This window comes from Centruroides vittatus, unplaced genomic scaffold, assembly GCF_030686945.1.
Source record: "Centruroides vittatus isolate TY-2023 unplaced genomic scaffold, ASM3068694v2 contig_364, whole genome shotgun sequence".
Classification (NCBI taxonomy): domain Eukaryota; kingdom Metazoa; phylum Arthropoda; class Arachnida; order Scorpiones; family Buthidae; genus Centruroides; species Centruroides vittatus.
Window position 1 is genome coordinate 128,681 of NW_027122188.1, and position 15,259 is coordinate 143,939.

Sequence of the window (15,259 nt, forward strand, 5' to 3'; positions counted from 1 at the left end):
AAATTCTCTGCAATAACAAAATGATGTAAACATAAGCCGTAATGTTTTAAATAATATTATGCAGTATTATACTGTGAAACTGATTTATAAAATTAAATTGGTGGTTAGAAAATTGATAGGAAAATTTTTATGCCAAAGTTTTTAAAAAGGTTTAGAATTGTAAATTATATTTTTAAAATAGAAATATACTGTTTATGTAGTAGTGGGTAACTGTCGACAGTGAACCATAGTCTATATGTGTTAACCCCCTAAATTTCCTAAAATAACTGGAATTAATTAAGCCTTCTGCAGTGTTCGTGCCTCCACTCGCATAGGGGACATTCCATGTAATTGGCAAAAACGAACACATGTTAACTTCTCTAATTTCCGGAATAGGATTTAAATGAACTACATGACCACTCTAAAACGTAACAATTGCGGGGAAATTTCCCGAAAGAGAAATTGTTACTATCCGCGCTAATAGTTGAACCAACAAAAATAATTCTTGAAAAGGTTGTATACCAATACTGCCAGATTTGTATAAGAGGAAAACGATATAGTTTTTTCCATGTTGATATTTCTCGAATTCTCCCAAAAACGTGGCTAATCTTTTATCCAATATAATTGCATTCGATATAAAAAAAATTGGAGCGAAAAATATAACATTCTTAATATGCAGCATGTTGACGCTTCGATATTGAATTCCCATTTTAATCGTACTCCGTTTGAGATTATGATTGCCTATCGTCTCCTTCGATTGAGATAAAAAATGAACTGTTGATGTAAAATTTTATTTAATTAAATAAAATCTTCCTTTTCGAAATCGGACGTCCTCGTTTACTGAATGCTAATGTAATGTTTGTTACAATACTTATATTCTCCTATCAGGAAAACCCACTTATTCGTCAACAAATTTATCATTTTTACAAAGAAATCTTTAATAAATATTGAATAATTAATAATATACGTTACAAAATTTCGTATTTATAATTCTAAAATTAAAAGAATCCAAGATCATTTTCGTCTTTAAGTACAATTTCTATATTCAGAAATGTTCATTTGTATTTTTGTATCAATGCTAGACAAATAAAAATAATTTCCGCTATTAATAATCGTTATTATTCCGACCAGAATTGGGATTTCTGCGCTCTTTTATTTTATTTTTAGTTTTCTTTTCGATTGTAACAGTCAACTGATGCGACGTCGCTTAATTCTTTTGGTCGATGGACCGGAAATTATAGTTTGTTTTTGGCTATTTTAACACTCGCGCTGCGAAAAAAAGAGTTAAAAGGAAATGACTAATTAGCTAAATTTTTAATTTTAACTATTGAAGTTGATGCTTTATGACTGTAGCAATTTATGCTTCACAACTTTTAAGTGAATATTTATTACGTAATTAAAACCAAAAGCGAAAACGAAACACCAGAGCCGGAAAAAGAAAGGAAAATAACATATAATCTCTTAAACTTTTCAAAGATATTAACTGATAATGCAGTGATGAATAAATTTTCGTCGAAATTCCTGTTTATAATGTTGATTATAAACAGAACACTCATTCATTTTTAAAAAGTTTAAGAGATTATATGTTATTTTTCCTTCTTTTTCCGTCTCTGGTGTTTCGCTTTCGCTTTTGGTTTTAATTACGTAATAAATATTCACTTAAAAGTTGTGAAGAATAAATTGCTACAGTCATAAAGCATCAACTTCAATAGTTAAAAATAAAAATTTAGTTAATTAGTCATTTCTTTTAACTCGTGCGAGTGCTAACACCTTATCTTTATCTATTACAAGTCGGCCGAACCTACTCGAGGGTGCCGGGCAATGAGGAACGGACCCGATACCCGCTGATAATTAATAAAAGGAAATGTCAAGTAATTCTAAAGCATGTGCATAAATTATGTCTTTAAAAAATTTTATCAATGAATAACAATGAAATAAAATTTGTTAATTTAAAATAGCCGAAAACAGAATATAATTTTCGGTTACTTAACTAATGCCTTTTGTTAATATAGTTCGAATTTGATTTATTAATTATAATCGGTTGACGAATAAAGGTCACTTCGGCAAATTTGTATTTATTCCCGAAGTGACATAATTTTATAGATTACTGGGTTTGTATCTTTTTCTACTTTCTAAAATTTTATTTTCTATTAATTTGTAAGCACTTTTACAGATTTGAAAACACTGAAAACGTTGAAGATAAAAGTTAGACTTACACGAATGTTAATTAATGCGCGCTAATGTTAATGTTAAACGCGTTGGCCGGGTCAGCTAATTAATGTTAATGTTAAACGCGTGGCCGGGTCAGCTAGCTGACCCGGCCACGCGTTGTTGTCGCTCAAAATGTATCTATTATAAATGTATAACACTTCCCCGTGGGGGGAATTTCAAAAAATCCCTTCTTAGTGTACATTCTCTTGACGTACCCTATTAAAACGCAATCAAAAACGCATCTAAAATAGTATAATAAAAGCCGAGTTCTTCACAGTAAGCCTTAATCCCGTCACTTTTCCCGCTGGGGAATATCGAAAAATCCCTTTTTAGTGTATATTCTGTTCACGTAACCTATTAAAACGCAATTAAAAACGCATCTAAAATAGTATAATAAAAGCCGAGTTCTTCACAGTAAGCCTTAATCCCGTCACTTTTCCCGCTGGGGAATATCGAAAAATCCCTTTTTAGTGTATATTCTGTTCACGTAACCTATTAAAACGCAATTAAAAACGCAAAAAACCGCATGTAAAATAGTATAATAGAAGCCGAGTTCTTCACGGTAAGCCTTAATCCCGTCCATCTCCCTTCACTGGGGGGAATTTCGACATGTATATTATATAAAAACACGTGCGTATTCGAATTGTTGTGCAGTTGTGCAAAATTTCAAAGGAATCGGTAGGAACAAACGAACGTTATATGTTATTGAAATAGATAGATAGAAAATGATCTGCTTCAGTCCATTCTCACAGAAAAGCATAATGCCTCACAGAAAAGCAAACTTAGGTCGTCGGAAGTTAGCGTCATCTGTTGGACATAAAAGCCTTAATCCATATATAAAGATATTTTTGAAAGGGGGGAAATGGTGTAGGAGTATGAAAAATAGATAGTAGCCGATTCTCAGACCTACTGAATATGCATATAAAATTTGGTAAAAATCGGTAAAGCCGTTTCGGAGGAGTAAGGTAACTAACATTGTGACACTAGAATTTTATATATAAGATATGTTATTTTCCCTACTTTTTCCGGCTCTGGTGTTTCGTTTTCGCTTTTGGTTTTAATTACGTAATAAATATTCACTTAAAAGTTGTGAAGAATAAATTGCTACAGTCATACAGCATTAACTTCAATAGTTAAAAATAAAAATTTGAAAACACTGAAAACGTTGAAGATAAAAGTTAGACTTACACGAATGTTAATTAATACAATTGTTTGTTCAGCCAACAACGAATGCCAAAATTGAACTATTTTTCAAGGTTTTTGTTTAGTAAAAGTAAGTTGACTTTATTCATTTAAGACTTTTCATTTTTTGTAGTTTAAATACTGAGTAAATGTGGAATTTTCTTCACTTTATCTTACTGAACAAAACGTTTATTGTAAAACAATACATTAATAAAGCATATAAATACCTGGAAATGCTTTGATCAAAGATCGTATGTTGAAGATGGCTGCCAATTTTCTTGACGAACAAGCTTCTTCGTGTCTATACATTCCCAAAACTTTTTTGTGAATCTTTAGGAAACATGACGTTTTTTAAAATTTCATTTAGAGTATTAACGCTTTATATGAATCTTAAGCATATTTTTTTTACTCTTGAACGATTTATTATTAAAAAAGAAATACATTTAGGCTATATATTACTGTATGTATCTGTAAAATGTTATTTTTTCTTCATTGGACTGTAATTTGAAAAAATTGTAGACTTATAAATTTCCACTGTCGTCCTTCTGGCAGTTTTTCCTTATTCTCGAGAACGGAGTTACATAGATAAAAGCCGAGACCAGATATGGAAAGCTTGGGGCAGAAAGCCACGATTAACTACTAGTATATCTGAACTTCCGATGAAAACCGGAAGTCACGTTATTTCAATTCAAAAAGTTTCCCTATAAGGAGTTAGATAGATGACGGCATGATTCTGCTGCTAATAGGAAAAGTATGATGTACAGGTGCAAAACACTTAATTTGAGATGGAGAGCATATATTTTAAATTAAATAAATTTTAAAAAATGTGATTAAAACTTGCACCTGACATTGTAACGATGTCACAATAAACAATTGCTCGTTTTTCATCTTATTTTTCTTTGTTATTAATACAACCAAAAGCTACTCAATTTATTATTATACTCGTGGCGTAAATAAACACAAGAAATTTACATATTTCTAAATAAGTTAATAGACATTAATTACACTGAAGAGCTCCCAAATTTAACTGAGAAAGCTCAACGGTAGCAGTGGATAAAACTACTGAACACCGGCCAACTGGCTGGCTACATGGTTTTCTTCACGTTACTAACACCTAAATATTGATAGAAGCGAGTCTCCCATAAAAGACTGCTCGGGAGGTATCCACCCTCGGCAGGTCGCCCACGTGTCGCGTTGTTGTATAGAACTTTTATATTTCCTGGCTGTTATATATAACAGAAGGAAAGAACGGCAATCGGTCAAAAAATGACCTTCTTCTTCCCCCCCCAAAAAAATTACATTTTTAGACTCAGGACACCTTGAAACACCGAGAAATGCAAAAAACTTCAGAGGGGTAATTTCTGTAAGTACAGATGTTAATACAGTATACTATATGTTTATGTGCGTGGGAGGCACGATTTTGTTCACCCTGTTTTAAACTTAATTAATAACTCCTGTGCCTTTTGTCGAAAATCTCTGAAATTTTGCAGGGAGGTTTATTTATTAGGAGGATTACTGCTATTAAATTTTAGTGGTTAAAGGTTGAGGGAATGGGGAGATAAAGGGGGTCGTGTGTATCTCCAGTTGGGTCGGACTTAATCACTATCTTACTCGTTATTAGTATTTACAATTTTTTTTTTATAAAAATAAAAAAAAATTGCAAATGCTAATAACGAGTCCTTCCCTACCCTCAAACTTAAGGTTTTTGCTATTTTATAATAGTTAAAAATATTTAAAAAATGCTTTAATAAAATATATTAACAGATGGCGCCAGCAAAATTTTAAATATTGCCGGAAAAGTAGAGCAACTCGTTGCTGGTTTATTTTAATATTATTATTAGGTAAACTTATTATTTTTCTGAAAATATATTTATTGTGGAAAAGCATATATATTCTTAATTAATCTAATTAGTAGGTTAATGAGATAATCGTAATTTTTGATAGCAAACTATGTACTGTACCAACATAAAGAAGTTACATTTAATTTTAATTTTTGACGCAAATTAAATTTTAAAAATTATGTATCGGCAAAACAACGAGTTATTCTCAAAATCACATCCGATATGCGCATTATATTTTAGTTTTCGATTTTATTTATTCTTGATTTATTGAATCTGAATTAAACAAAATCTGTTTTGAGTAGCAAAGCTTCCATTTTATTATCTTTAATAGCACTCGATATATTAATTTGGACAAGGAATGTTTAAATTGGTTTGTATTAACAATAACACGTGTTACTATAATTATTTCTGTAAGTAACATAAGTAAATTGGATGTAATAAACTTTGATGATTGAGAGTGTTAGGGAGTAGCGAGATTTCTTTGTTGTTTACGAAGCTCCTGTACTAAACACGTGTAATTTCTCGTGTTAATATTTGTTTTGATGCTTTTCGGACGATTATATTATTACTAAACTTACTCTAATGTTGTTCAATCGTTCGAATTATTCAATTATACCCATTACGTTCATACATGCAGGTCTTTAAGCATCGTCTTGTTATTGGTCATTCGACGTATTCACGTGATTAAAATTGTTGATATAAGTAGGAATGGAATTTGTGCAGAGAAAGAGAAAACGTATTCTGAGTTAGCATCTTAATTCAGTAAGTTGAAACAATTCTTTCTTATACTAATTGTAAATCGGTTAATTAAAATTCATTTTTAAAATATGTAAAGTTAATACTTGAACTATCGATCGAGTAAAAGTCAAATTTACTGATGTATAAATCTGGTATAATGGCACTTACTACGATATAAGAAATTATTCAGCAATCTTAAGATTATTAGGATATAATTTATTATGTCGTTCACAAGATTTATTTTAGTTTGTACGAGTATCGCATTTCCTTTCGACGAATAAATAAGGCTGTTATTTGTAATAATTTCAATATCTAATTGTGATTAAAGTTAAATTATGATTTAAATTATATTTTCACTATATTATTTTAACGTTCTCTGTATCTTATTGTCAATTCAATGAGATATTTTGATAGGTTAGTCTGTACGAAGTTATTGTAATGTGTTATTTCTTTTCTTTTTGTTTGTAAATATACAAGTTAAGGTTATAAATGGGGAAATACAAAATATATTCTGTACTTTTTAAATCTTTTTCTTATTCTTAAACTTTTTTAAACCGCACAAACGATAATTGTATAACGTAGACGAAATCGAAAACTTATTAAATCATTTTTATCTTGTTTATATTAGTCAAATCAGTTGATGTGTCATCTATTAGCTGTTGTTTTCTTTAACTTAGAAAATGTAATACTTCAAACAGCAGGAAATTACCTCCCCCAAGTGAAAGTAATAACGTTAAATAGAGTAAATGATAAATTATAAGTAACAGAAAATAAAGACAAAATGTTTTAAATCGAGATAGATGCCCCACAGTAAATGGTTATAATTCGAATATAATTTTGCTAAGAAATGTGTTGTGAACTACAGTACAAGTTCGTTAATTCGCCACCTACGAAATTAGAATGGTGGAGAATTGCAGATTATCGAAAATACCGTTTACGTATTTTCGCAAGATTCTATAAATACATGAGATTTGAACGTTGCAGACATAGTTAAGCAATTTGTACCAGTTTAAATTTATATATTTAAAATATCTACAATAATTTATCATTTACTCTATTTAATATTATTATTTTTATCTATGGGTTTTTGTTTGGAGGAGGTAATTTCCTGCTCTTTATTTATATTTTAAATACAGTTTTTTTAAATAAATTTGATAGTATAATGTCTAAATTTTAAAAAAATTATTTGTTATTAAAAAGAAATTCCTCCAAATTTTATTTATTTATTAAAATTTAAAATATTTAAATCTAATTTTTAAAATTTATCAAATTATCAAGGCAAACTAGTACAAATTGCTTAACTATGTTCTTTGAAGTATTACAAAATGTAATATTTCAAAAAGCAGGAAACTTTCATACTTGTAGGTTTATTTCAGTTTTAAAAGTTGCTTCCCTTCTTCTACGATCGTAGATTTATGTCAACCACGCTCGAGTTTAAAAAAAGCAAAGCATCGCATAACCAACAGCTTTATTTTGATTCAATTCATCGTTAAAGATGGTTGGGAAATCTGCGAGAATGAAATATGAGAAAACACAGAAAGATAAGAAGGAAATGCACCTGCAAAAACAAACACAGCTGCAAATAGGATGCGAAAAGTCTAAATGTTCTCTCTGACATTGAATTAACTTGTAAGATCGTATATAGAATGACTTTTATAGAATTCTTACTTGTCAATACAACAATATCAGTCTGTTGAAATTCTATTTCGTTATTATAATCTGGACTGATGATGTCTAGTCAAATGTCATTATAATCAGACATTAACTGAGGGAACGTGTTTGTTTCATTTTATTAAATCGAATTATTTAATATAAGAATATCAGAAATATTAGCCTAATCATTAACTTATGATTTCGTGTTGCTTTTTTTGTCCGTCGTCAAATTAATATCGAGAAACTTTCATTTCAAATCAACAATGCACTAGACTTGATAATAATCGTAAGCAGAAACTACGATGCTATTTTTTTCTTTGTAGCACCTTTAATATTCGAAATTTTAGCTACATATTTGTGGAATATTGTGGAGAATTTTTACTAGCTAGTTTGTTTTATTTGGGATGTTAGAGCTAAGCAACTATAACGATATAAAATAGTGAAACTTTGATTTCATTTATTCAGTTATTTAAATATAATGGAAATGCTACGAGTCAATTAAGAATAACAAAAGAATTCATTAAAAAATAAATCAATGAAAATAAAAACAATGACGAAACCAAATTAAGTGATTATAAGAAAGCAATATATTCGTAATTTTCAAAGAAAAATTTCTAAAAGTCATCAATATTATCTACCAGAAGGTAGTAGGATTGATAGTATTACACAACGAAATATGTGGGTGGTCTGCCAAGAAAAAGATACTTCCCGGGAGGTCTTTTATGGGAAATTGGCCTCTATTTGGGGGTTAGACGCGTGACGAAAACCTTACAATTAATAAATGAAAACCACTTAAAAATGTGTAAATTTCGTCTATTAAAATTCATTAATATGCTTCACTTAGAGAATGATAAAATAGGTTGTTTTATGTGTTGACAAGATGGATAAGATATTAATGTATATGTAAATTTGATCTTTTTTCTTAAAAAGAAAAATGCTATCAAAATATTTTCTTTGTCTTCTTACTAAACTGAAGTAATATTCTGAACTTATATTTATTATAGGCCTACTGTATGTTATTTAATATTGGGTAATCTAATATTTGATGAAAATATCATTCCTGTATATTCTTCTATTATTAAATGCTCTTTATATAAATTCTGCGTATTAACAGTTTATCAAAAAGTCTTTTATTTATTTAATAATAACGTTGAAAATTATGTTAAATAAATGTTCTATATGTTATTTTTAAATTCTGCGAATTGGAATTCGTTTTAAAATATGCAGTTTAACACATCCGAGTATGTCTTATTTTTAATTATTACTGAATTGAATTAGGAATCTTACAGCTTGAGATTGCAAAAACATAAATTAGGACTACTACTAAATGCTCCATTTGAATAAACCGTCTCATTCTTCTCAAAAATGGATTGTCAGTCTCGTAGTTTTCTAGATAATTTAGAACTAAGCCATGCATTGATAAGTCTTGCTTATGCAATCTCTAAGAAGATAAATACGTATGTTTTTGAATATTGCCTTAAATTTGAAACTAACAAGTAATCGTACACTTTTGGACGTTTGACACAAAGGTCGTGTTTAACAAAGAAATCGTTCAAGTTAAAAAAATAAGTAAAAATCAATTCATTACGACACTGAAAAGCTTGACAAAGTAATTCTTGTTCATTCAATCTTTAAACTTAGAATAAATGCGATTAAATTATTTTCAAAATGATATGATTTTTAAAATTAACTTATTTATTTTAGTTTAGAAAAATATAACTTTGATTTTCTGTTGTGATTTTTTTCAAGTTTTTTACTTTCCTAGTTGTTATGTATACGTGATAAGGATTCGTGTCAAATTTGATCCTCCGGATTTTTTGCGAATCTCCATTTTTTGAGACCTCTTGGACCCAAAAAATTCAATAAAACGGAAAAAATTCTGTGGAAGTGTATGTATCGGTGTGTATTAGGGATGGAGTAATGATTAAGAAACGAAATTTGGCATGTAATTTGTGTATAAGCATTGATGCTATTAAGTGGTCGAGGAGCTGCAGAGATAGAATCATATCTGGAGTGAAGTCGGGATTTAATAAAGGTTTTACTCGTTATTACAAGTTATATATTGATATAAAACTCATCTCTACCCTCAAAATTAAGCTTTTTTGCCATTTTATAATAATTAATAATATAAATGTTTTTAAATAAAATCTCACAGCAGGTTACGCCACACAATTTTAACTCTTGCTGGGAAAGTTATGCAACTCGTTGATAGACTTTTTTTCTTTTATTTAATTAGTTCATATACATTTTATTAATTAGACTTTTTCATTGATAAATGGTTCGTATACAGTATTTTATATTGATAGAATAATGTGGGGCAAAATTATATAATAATATCTACTGTGTTTATGAAGAGAGATAACAGGTGGAAAATTTGGAAAAACGAAATATCTTAGGAATTTCATATATACTTTTATTGAATGCAAAAGAAAACAGGAATTTATAAAATTACAAAATCGGTGTGATTGAGTTTTAATTTTGAGCTCACGAATGAGTCTTCGTTTTTAGAATAACTTTAATAAATATCAATTTTTATTTTTATACAGGATTTCGAATACATTAAAATTGAAAAATGAAATTGTGTTTAATATTTCTGATGTCCGTCCTTACACCAATATTCGGTTTATTGCATCGTTGTCCTCAAGTGAAGCATTTTCCCGAAGAACAATTAAAGCAAAAAGTTAATTTTTTTAATTTTTGTCATTGTCAGAAGCATCAAAACAGCAGCGTTTTTATAAATTGTCAAAACTTAAAAACAAGAGAAAATTTAACAATGGCATTAAATTTTCTTCGTGGATATTTTATAGACGAACTTACAATCAGAAGAAGTTCTTCTCTACATTTGACAGCCGGCACATTTAAAGGTTTACATATTGAGAAATTAATATTTGACGATACCCGTTTTGAAACACTCATTCTGTTTTCGGCATTCAAAGGTTTAGAATTCGAATTACACGAATTGCACTTTTTAAAATGCAGAATTAATAATATCGTTTTTCAAAAAGGAACTCAGTTCACGTTCTTGAATACATTAATATTCGAAAAGACTAACTTACTTCCAAAAATGAGCGATAATGTATTTAAAAAATTTCCATCGAAATTACGAAATTTGAAAATAACCGGTTGTAATGTTCAAGAATTCGGAAATCAAGCTTTAAAAAAATTATCTCACTTGGAAACAGCTGATTTTGGTGAAAATCATTTGACAAAAATCTCTCGATCCATGTTTCCCAGACCAGCCAGAAGATTAAGATACCTCTCTCTCACGTAAGTCAATTTGGAAAATTTTCTAATGTGTCGTGCTTATTCTTTCACGTACGGGAAAGTAAACGATAACATTGTTTAATGTCGAGTCAAAATTAATCTTGAATGCATTTTTTACTTACTTTTTAGGAGTAATCCAATTACTGAACTTCCTGATGATCTGTTCGAAAATATGGAACGATTAGAATTTCTTCTACTTTCGGATACTCGGATTTCTGTTTTATCAAATAATACATTTTTTCCTGTTTGGCAACAGCTAGAAGAAGTTTATATGAATAGTAAGTAACAAAATATAATTTTTAACAAATGATTTCGTTTAACTGATTATTTTTACATTACTTTGAGGCTGAATTATTTATTTATTTTTTTACCATAATATCTTATAAATCCTAGTTTTATAAAGTTTGGAAAATAAATTCTAAATGCTTAATTTACTAAAGCACGGGATATTAAGTAGGAAAAATAGTCGATATGTTCATGACGGCTGACCAATACGTCTTTCCTCGCACGGCTTGGTTTATAACCTATACTTACGTGTAACGATGACCTTTAACACTTAAACCTCTCACCTGTGAATAAGTCTTGATTTCAAAATGAAATGAAACTAGTTATATTTCATTACCTATTGCATGACATCATAATGTTCGTGCAGTAATGCAATTTTTCCGTCGTGGAAGGGGTAACAATTTCCATTGAACCATTACGTGGCAAAGAGATTACGAATTGAATTGCAGTCCAGAAAACATTGTTTAGTCAAACGTAACAGATAAGTATTAGTGTGTCTGTGTGGTATTAAATAAGGCATTGATTCCATCGTGCCAAACAAACAGGAAATATTGGCGGGGAAAATATATTATCTTCAAAAGGACAAGAATAAGATTAAAGAAAACTATTTCGTGTATTAGTCCTTATTTGTATCTAAGTTAATTTTTGACGGACAGGTTAATTCATTTAACTAAGAGTTATTTAATAATATTTAATATTAAATATTTAATATTATTTTTAATAAAAATGAATTTATGTGGATGATTCTTTCCTCAAAGAATAGAACAAAAATACTATTATATACAGTCAAACCTGTTTTTATGCGCTCTTTTTATGTGCGATTTTTATTTGTGCGATTTTTTTAATGCGAATTTTTAATTTGTGCGGTATAGTTGGCGACTAGTCTCGTGCGATTCGTCATGTCTTACGTTGACTTATTATAGCTAAATGAACTTATTATAGCATAAATGCACTTATTATAGTAATATTATTGCATGAATATGCGAAAAATGAAATAATTTACTTTTTATGTCAACAAAACACCACCTGGACAAAAATATGTAAAACAGACGATAGACCAGACGATGCAGTCAAGTGCTGACATCTGTTGTCAATAAATTCTATTTCGTACGGTTTTGAGTTATTTTCTATGTGAGACTTTTTTTATGCGGTCCCTCTTGACCGCATAAAAAAAATATTTTTTAATTGTGTTGCGAAAACTATTATTTACAGCCATTCGTGAAGTTTTGTGAGATTTTTTTATGCGTTTTTTTTAATGCGGTCCCTATCCCCTGCATAAAAACAGGTTTGACTGTAATGTGTTATTGTAATGTAATATTTATTAGTATTTTTAAATGTAAAAGTGAAAAGGGTTTTGGTTGAAAGAATAGATCGGATTTGTTAGAAAATATTTCAGTTTAGTATACGGCATTTCTTATAATTTTTATTGGGCTGCAATTTGAAAAAAATTGTAGACTTACCGTATTTTCGCGGAATGACCGGTATATCGCATATAAACGGGGGAGACCAGCATGCCTGAAACCCCCGGGATTAACGGCATGCAGGTTAAACTGCGACTAAAATATAAAATGAATCAGATCTAACAAAACTAGTTGCTAATTACACGTTGAAGAAAACATTATTTTATTGTACTCGGAAGAATACGTTTGTAATTTGACCCACTTAAAATCAAGACCGGAGTTTTCGTTTACAAGACAATAAAACAATTAACGACTTACAGTTAGTGTTAGTCAGTGTGAGCTACACTGACCATCTACCCCTTAATCTCGAGAACGGAGTTAGATAGATGAAAGCTGAGACAAGATATGGAAAGCTTAGCGATACGAGACCCCGATTAACTGTATACGAACTTCCGACTTGTACCAGAAGTCACGTTATTTCAATTCAAAAATTTTTCCTGAAAGGAGCTAGATAGATAACCGGCACTACTCGATTACTAGCAGGAAAAGTATGATGTACAGGGGCAGGCCCTACTAATTTGAGGTGGAGAGCATATATTTTAAATTAAATACATTTTAATAAATATGATTAAAAATTGCAGCCCGGCAACGATGTCACAATAAATAATTGCTCGTTTCTATTTAACTTTTTTATATTATTGTACTCAACAGATTTTTATTTTCTTCTACAGATATAAAACTCAATTGTGACTGCAACATTTCGTGGATGTTGGAAAAATCTGATGCCAGTATTATAAAGAAACCGTTTTGTATATCGCACAACAGAGGTTTGAATGATATTAGAAATCCCAATGAGATTTGTCCTGCCAGAAGAACCAGAAAGATTTAAAATAAATATCTTTCAAAACTGCAAAACTATAAGCTGTATTTTCAGCGATCTCTTTATTCATAAATAAGTGAATAACAACTTTATTCATAATTAATGAATATTTTTTATAATAAATTGTCCATTAATCACTGTTATTATATATTTTTGATAATTTATGTATCTGTAATTAAAATAAAAACATATTTCTTAGGATTTTGTGATATTTTGATGCAAAACTATAAATACTATTGAAATCGTATTTGAATTAATTTAATTAATTGAGATAATTTTAGTTAATACTATAACACTAATAAAAAATATATTTTTTGAAATAAAAAACTACCAATAATCAAATAATTAACATGCGTTATAATTTCAAAAGTGAAATATAGTAATAGAACAGTTAAATTTTATATTAATTCAATTATAAATACAAGACTTTGGTTTAAAAATTAAGATCTACAGGTTAGAGGGTGTGCATTTTAACATTTGTCTAGACACAGAAAAAATTTTTCCATCAGTGCACGACTTTATGTTTAAAAAAATCCATTAAAATATTTGGTATATATTAATTTTAATTTTATTCAAATCAAACCTCTCCGTTGATAATAGGCGCCATTTTGCAACGCCATGAAATAGAAGCTGCAAATTAAAATGAAATTTTTCTTATTTAGTATATGAATATGTGTTGTATATAAAAATTTATATAAATTAACAACGCATCTCTTTGTTTATTTAAATTGGGCTGCAATTTGAAAAAAAAATGTAGACCTATATATTCCCACTGTCGTCCTTATGCCTGTCCTTTTTTAATCTTGAGAACGGAGTTCGATACATGAAACACGAGACCAAATATAGAAAGCTTAGGGGCGGCATGTCCTGATTAACCGTACATGATTCAAAAAGTTTTCCCCCGAAAAGAGTTAGATAACGATCGGCAGGAGCCAGTTGATTATTATTAGTGATGTAATGAATATTCGGTTACTACCGAATATTTAAATCACTATTCGGCCGAATACCGAATACCTAAAAACAGGAGTAAGAAATAACAAAAACACAGTAAATTAATCATTTTTTGTAACTTTTATTAATGCTGAACATTAAACTATAATTATTAAAGTTAATAAGAAATAGCATCTAACTCTAGTATTAAATTATTTCGTAATTAAATAATATTATAGCCTTTATCTAGCTCGATATCTTTTGGCATTGATGGCGTGTAGGTTAGAATGTATTGGGCATTAATGTTATTGTTTAGTTAATTATGTTATATTCGTATTCGCGTAGATTTTAATATTTATACGATATATTTGAACTGTTCCACAACTGGGGAGAAACTGGACCATATTATGTCACCACTAAAGTATATCCTTAGGGTACTATTCAGTCTACAAATACGCAGTAAAAACAAAACTTTAGTGTTTAATTAAAGAGTTAAAATGATCGATTGCAAATAAAATAACTTATAAGTTATAACTTACATCTAAATACCAACAACTGCCGAATCATAGCGGGCTATTTACGGCTATTACATAAATTATAAACCAATTTGGCACTAGAGGTAGACGTTAGGCTCCATCTCATATTAACTTTAATAATTATAATTTAATTAATTAATTTAAATAATTTAGACCTAATGGAAAAAAATCGTAGTGACAGCGGGCCAATAGCACGGTGCGCGATCTTTGCCGTAATGCGGTTTGCGCGCCAATTTTCGTACGTGCGTTAATCAAGCCGAATAGTTTGGCCGAATATTCGGCCATTCGGCAACGTTCCTGGCCGAATATTCGGTATTCGGTTGAGGCCGAATATACTATTCGTTACATCACGAATTATTA

General features: G+C 29.6%; 1 protein-coding gene across 1 annotated transcript; it reads left to right on the plus strand.

Moving 5' to 3' along the window:
* Positions 1-5,881: 5,881 nt before the first annotated feature.
* Positions 5,882-13,507, plus strand: LOC136975068 (leucine-rich repeats and immunoglobulin-like domains protein 3). The gene is made up of 4 exons (XM_067270061.1): positions 5,882-5,975; positions 10,151-10,871; positions 10,998-11,146; positions 13,285-13,507. Exons 2-4 carry the CDS (start codon positions 10,177-10,179, stop codon positions 13,440-13,442), a joined length of 1,002 nt encoding a protein of 333 aa, XP_067126162.1. The 5' UTR covers positions 5,882-5,975; positions 10,151-10,176; the 3' UTR covers positions 13,443-13,507.
* Positions 13,508-15,259: the final 1,752 nt, after the last annotated feature.

Coding starts and splice junctions, on each gene's coding strand:
- LOC136975068 (XM_067270061.1), top strand. CDS start 10,177: ATGAAATTGTGTTTAATATTTCTGATGTCCGTCCTTACACCAATATTC. Junction 10,872..10,997: donor TTAAGATACCTCTCTCTCAC/GTAAGTCAATTT, acceptor CTTACTTTTTAG/GAGTAATCCAATTACTGAAC. Junction 11,147..13,284: donor AGAAGAAGTTTATATGAATA/GTAAGTAACAAA, acceptor TTTCTTCTACAG/ATATAAAACTCAATTGTGAC.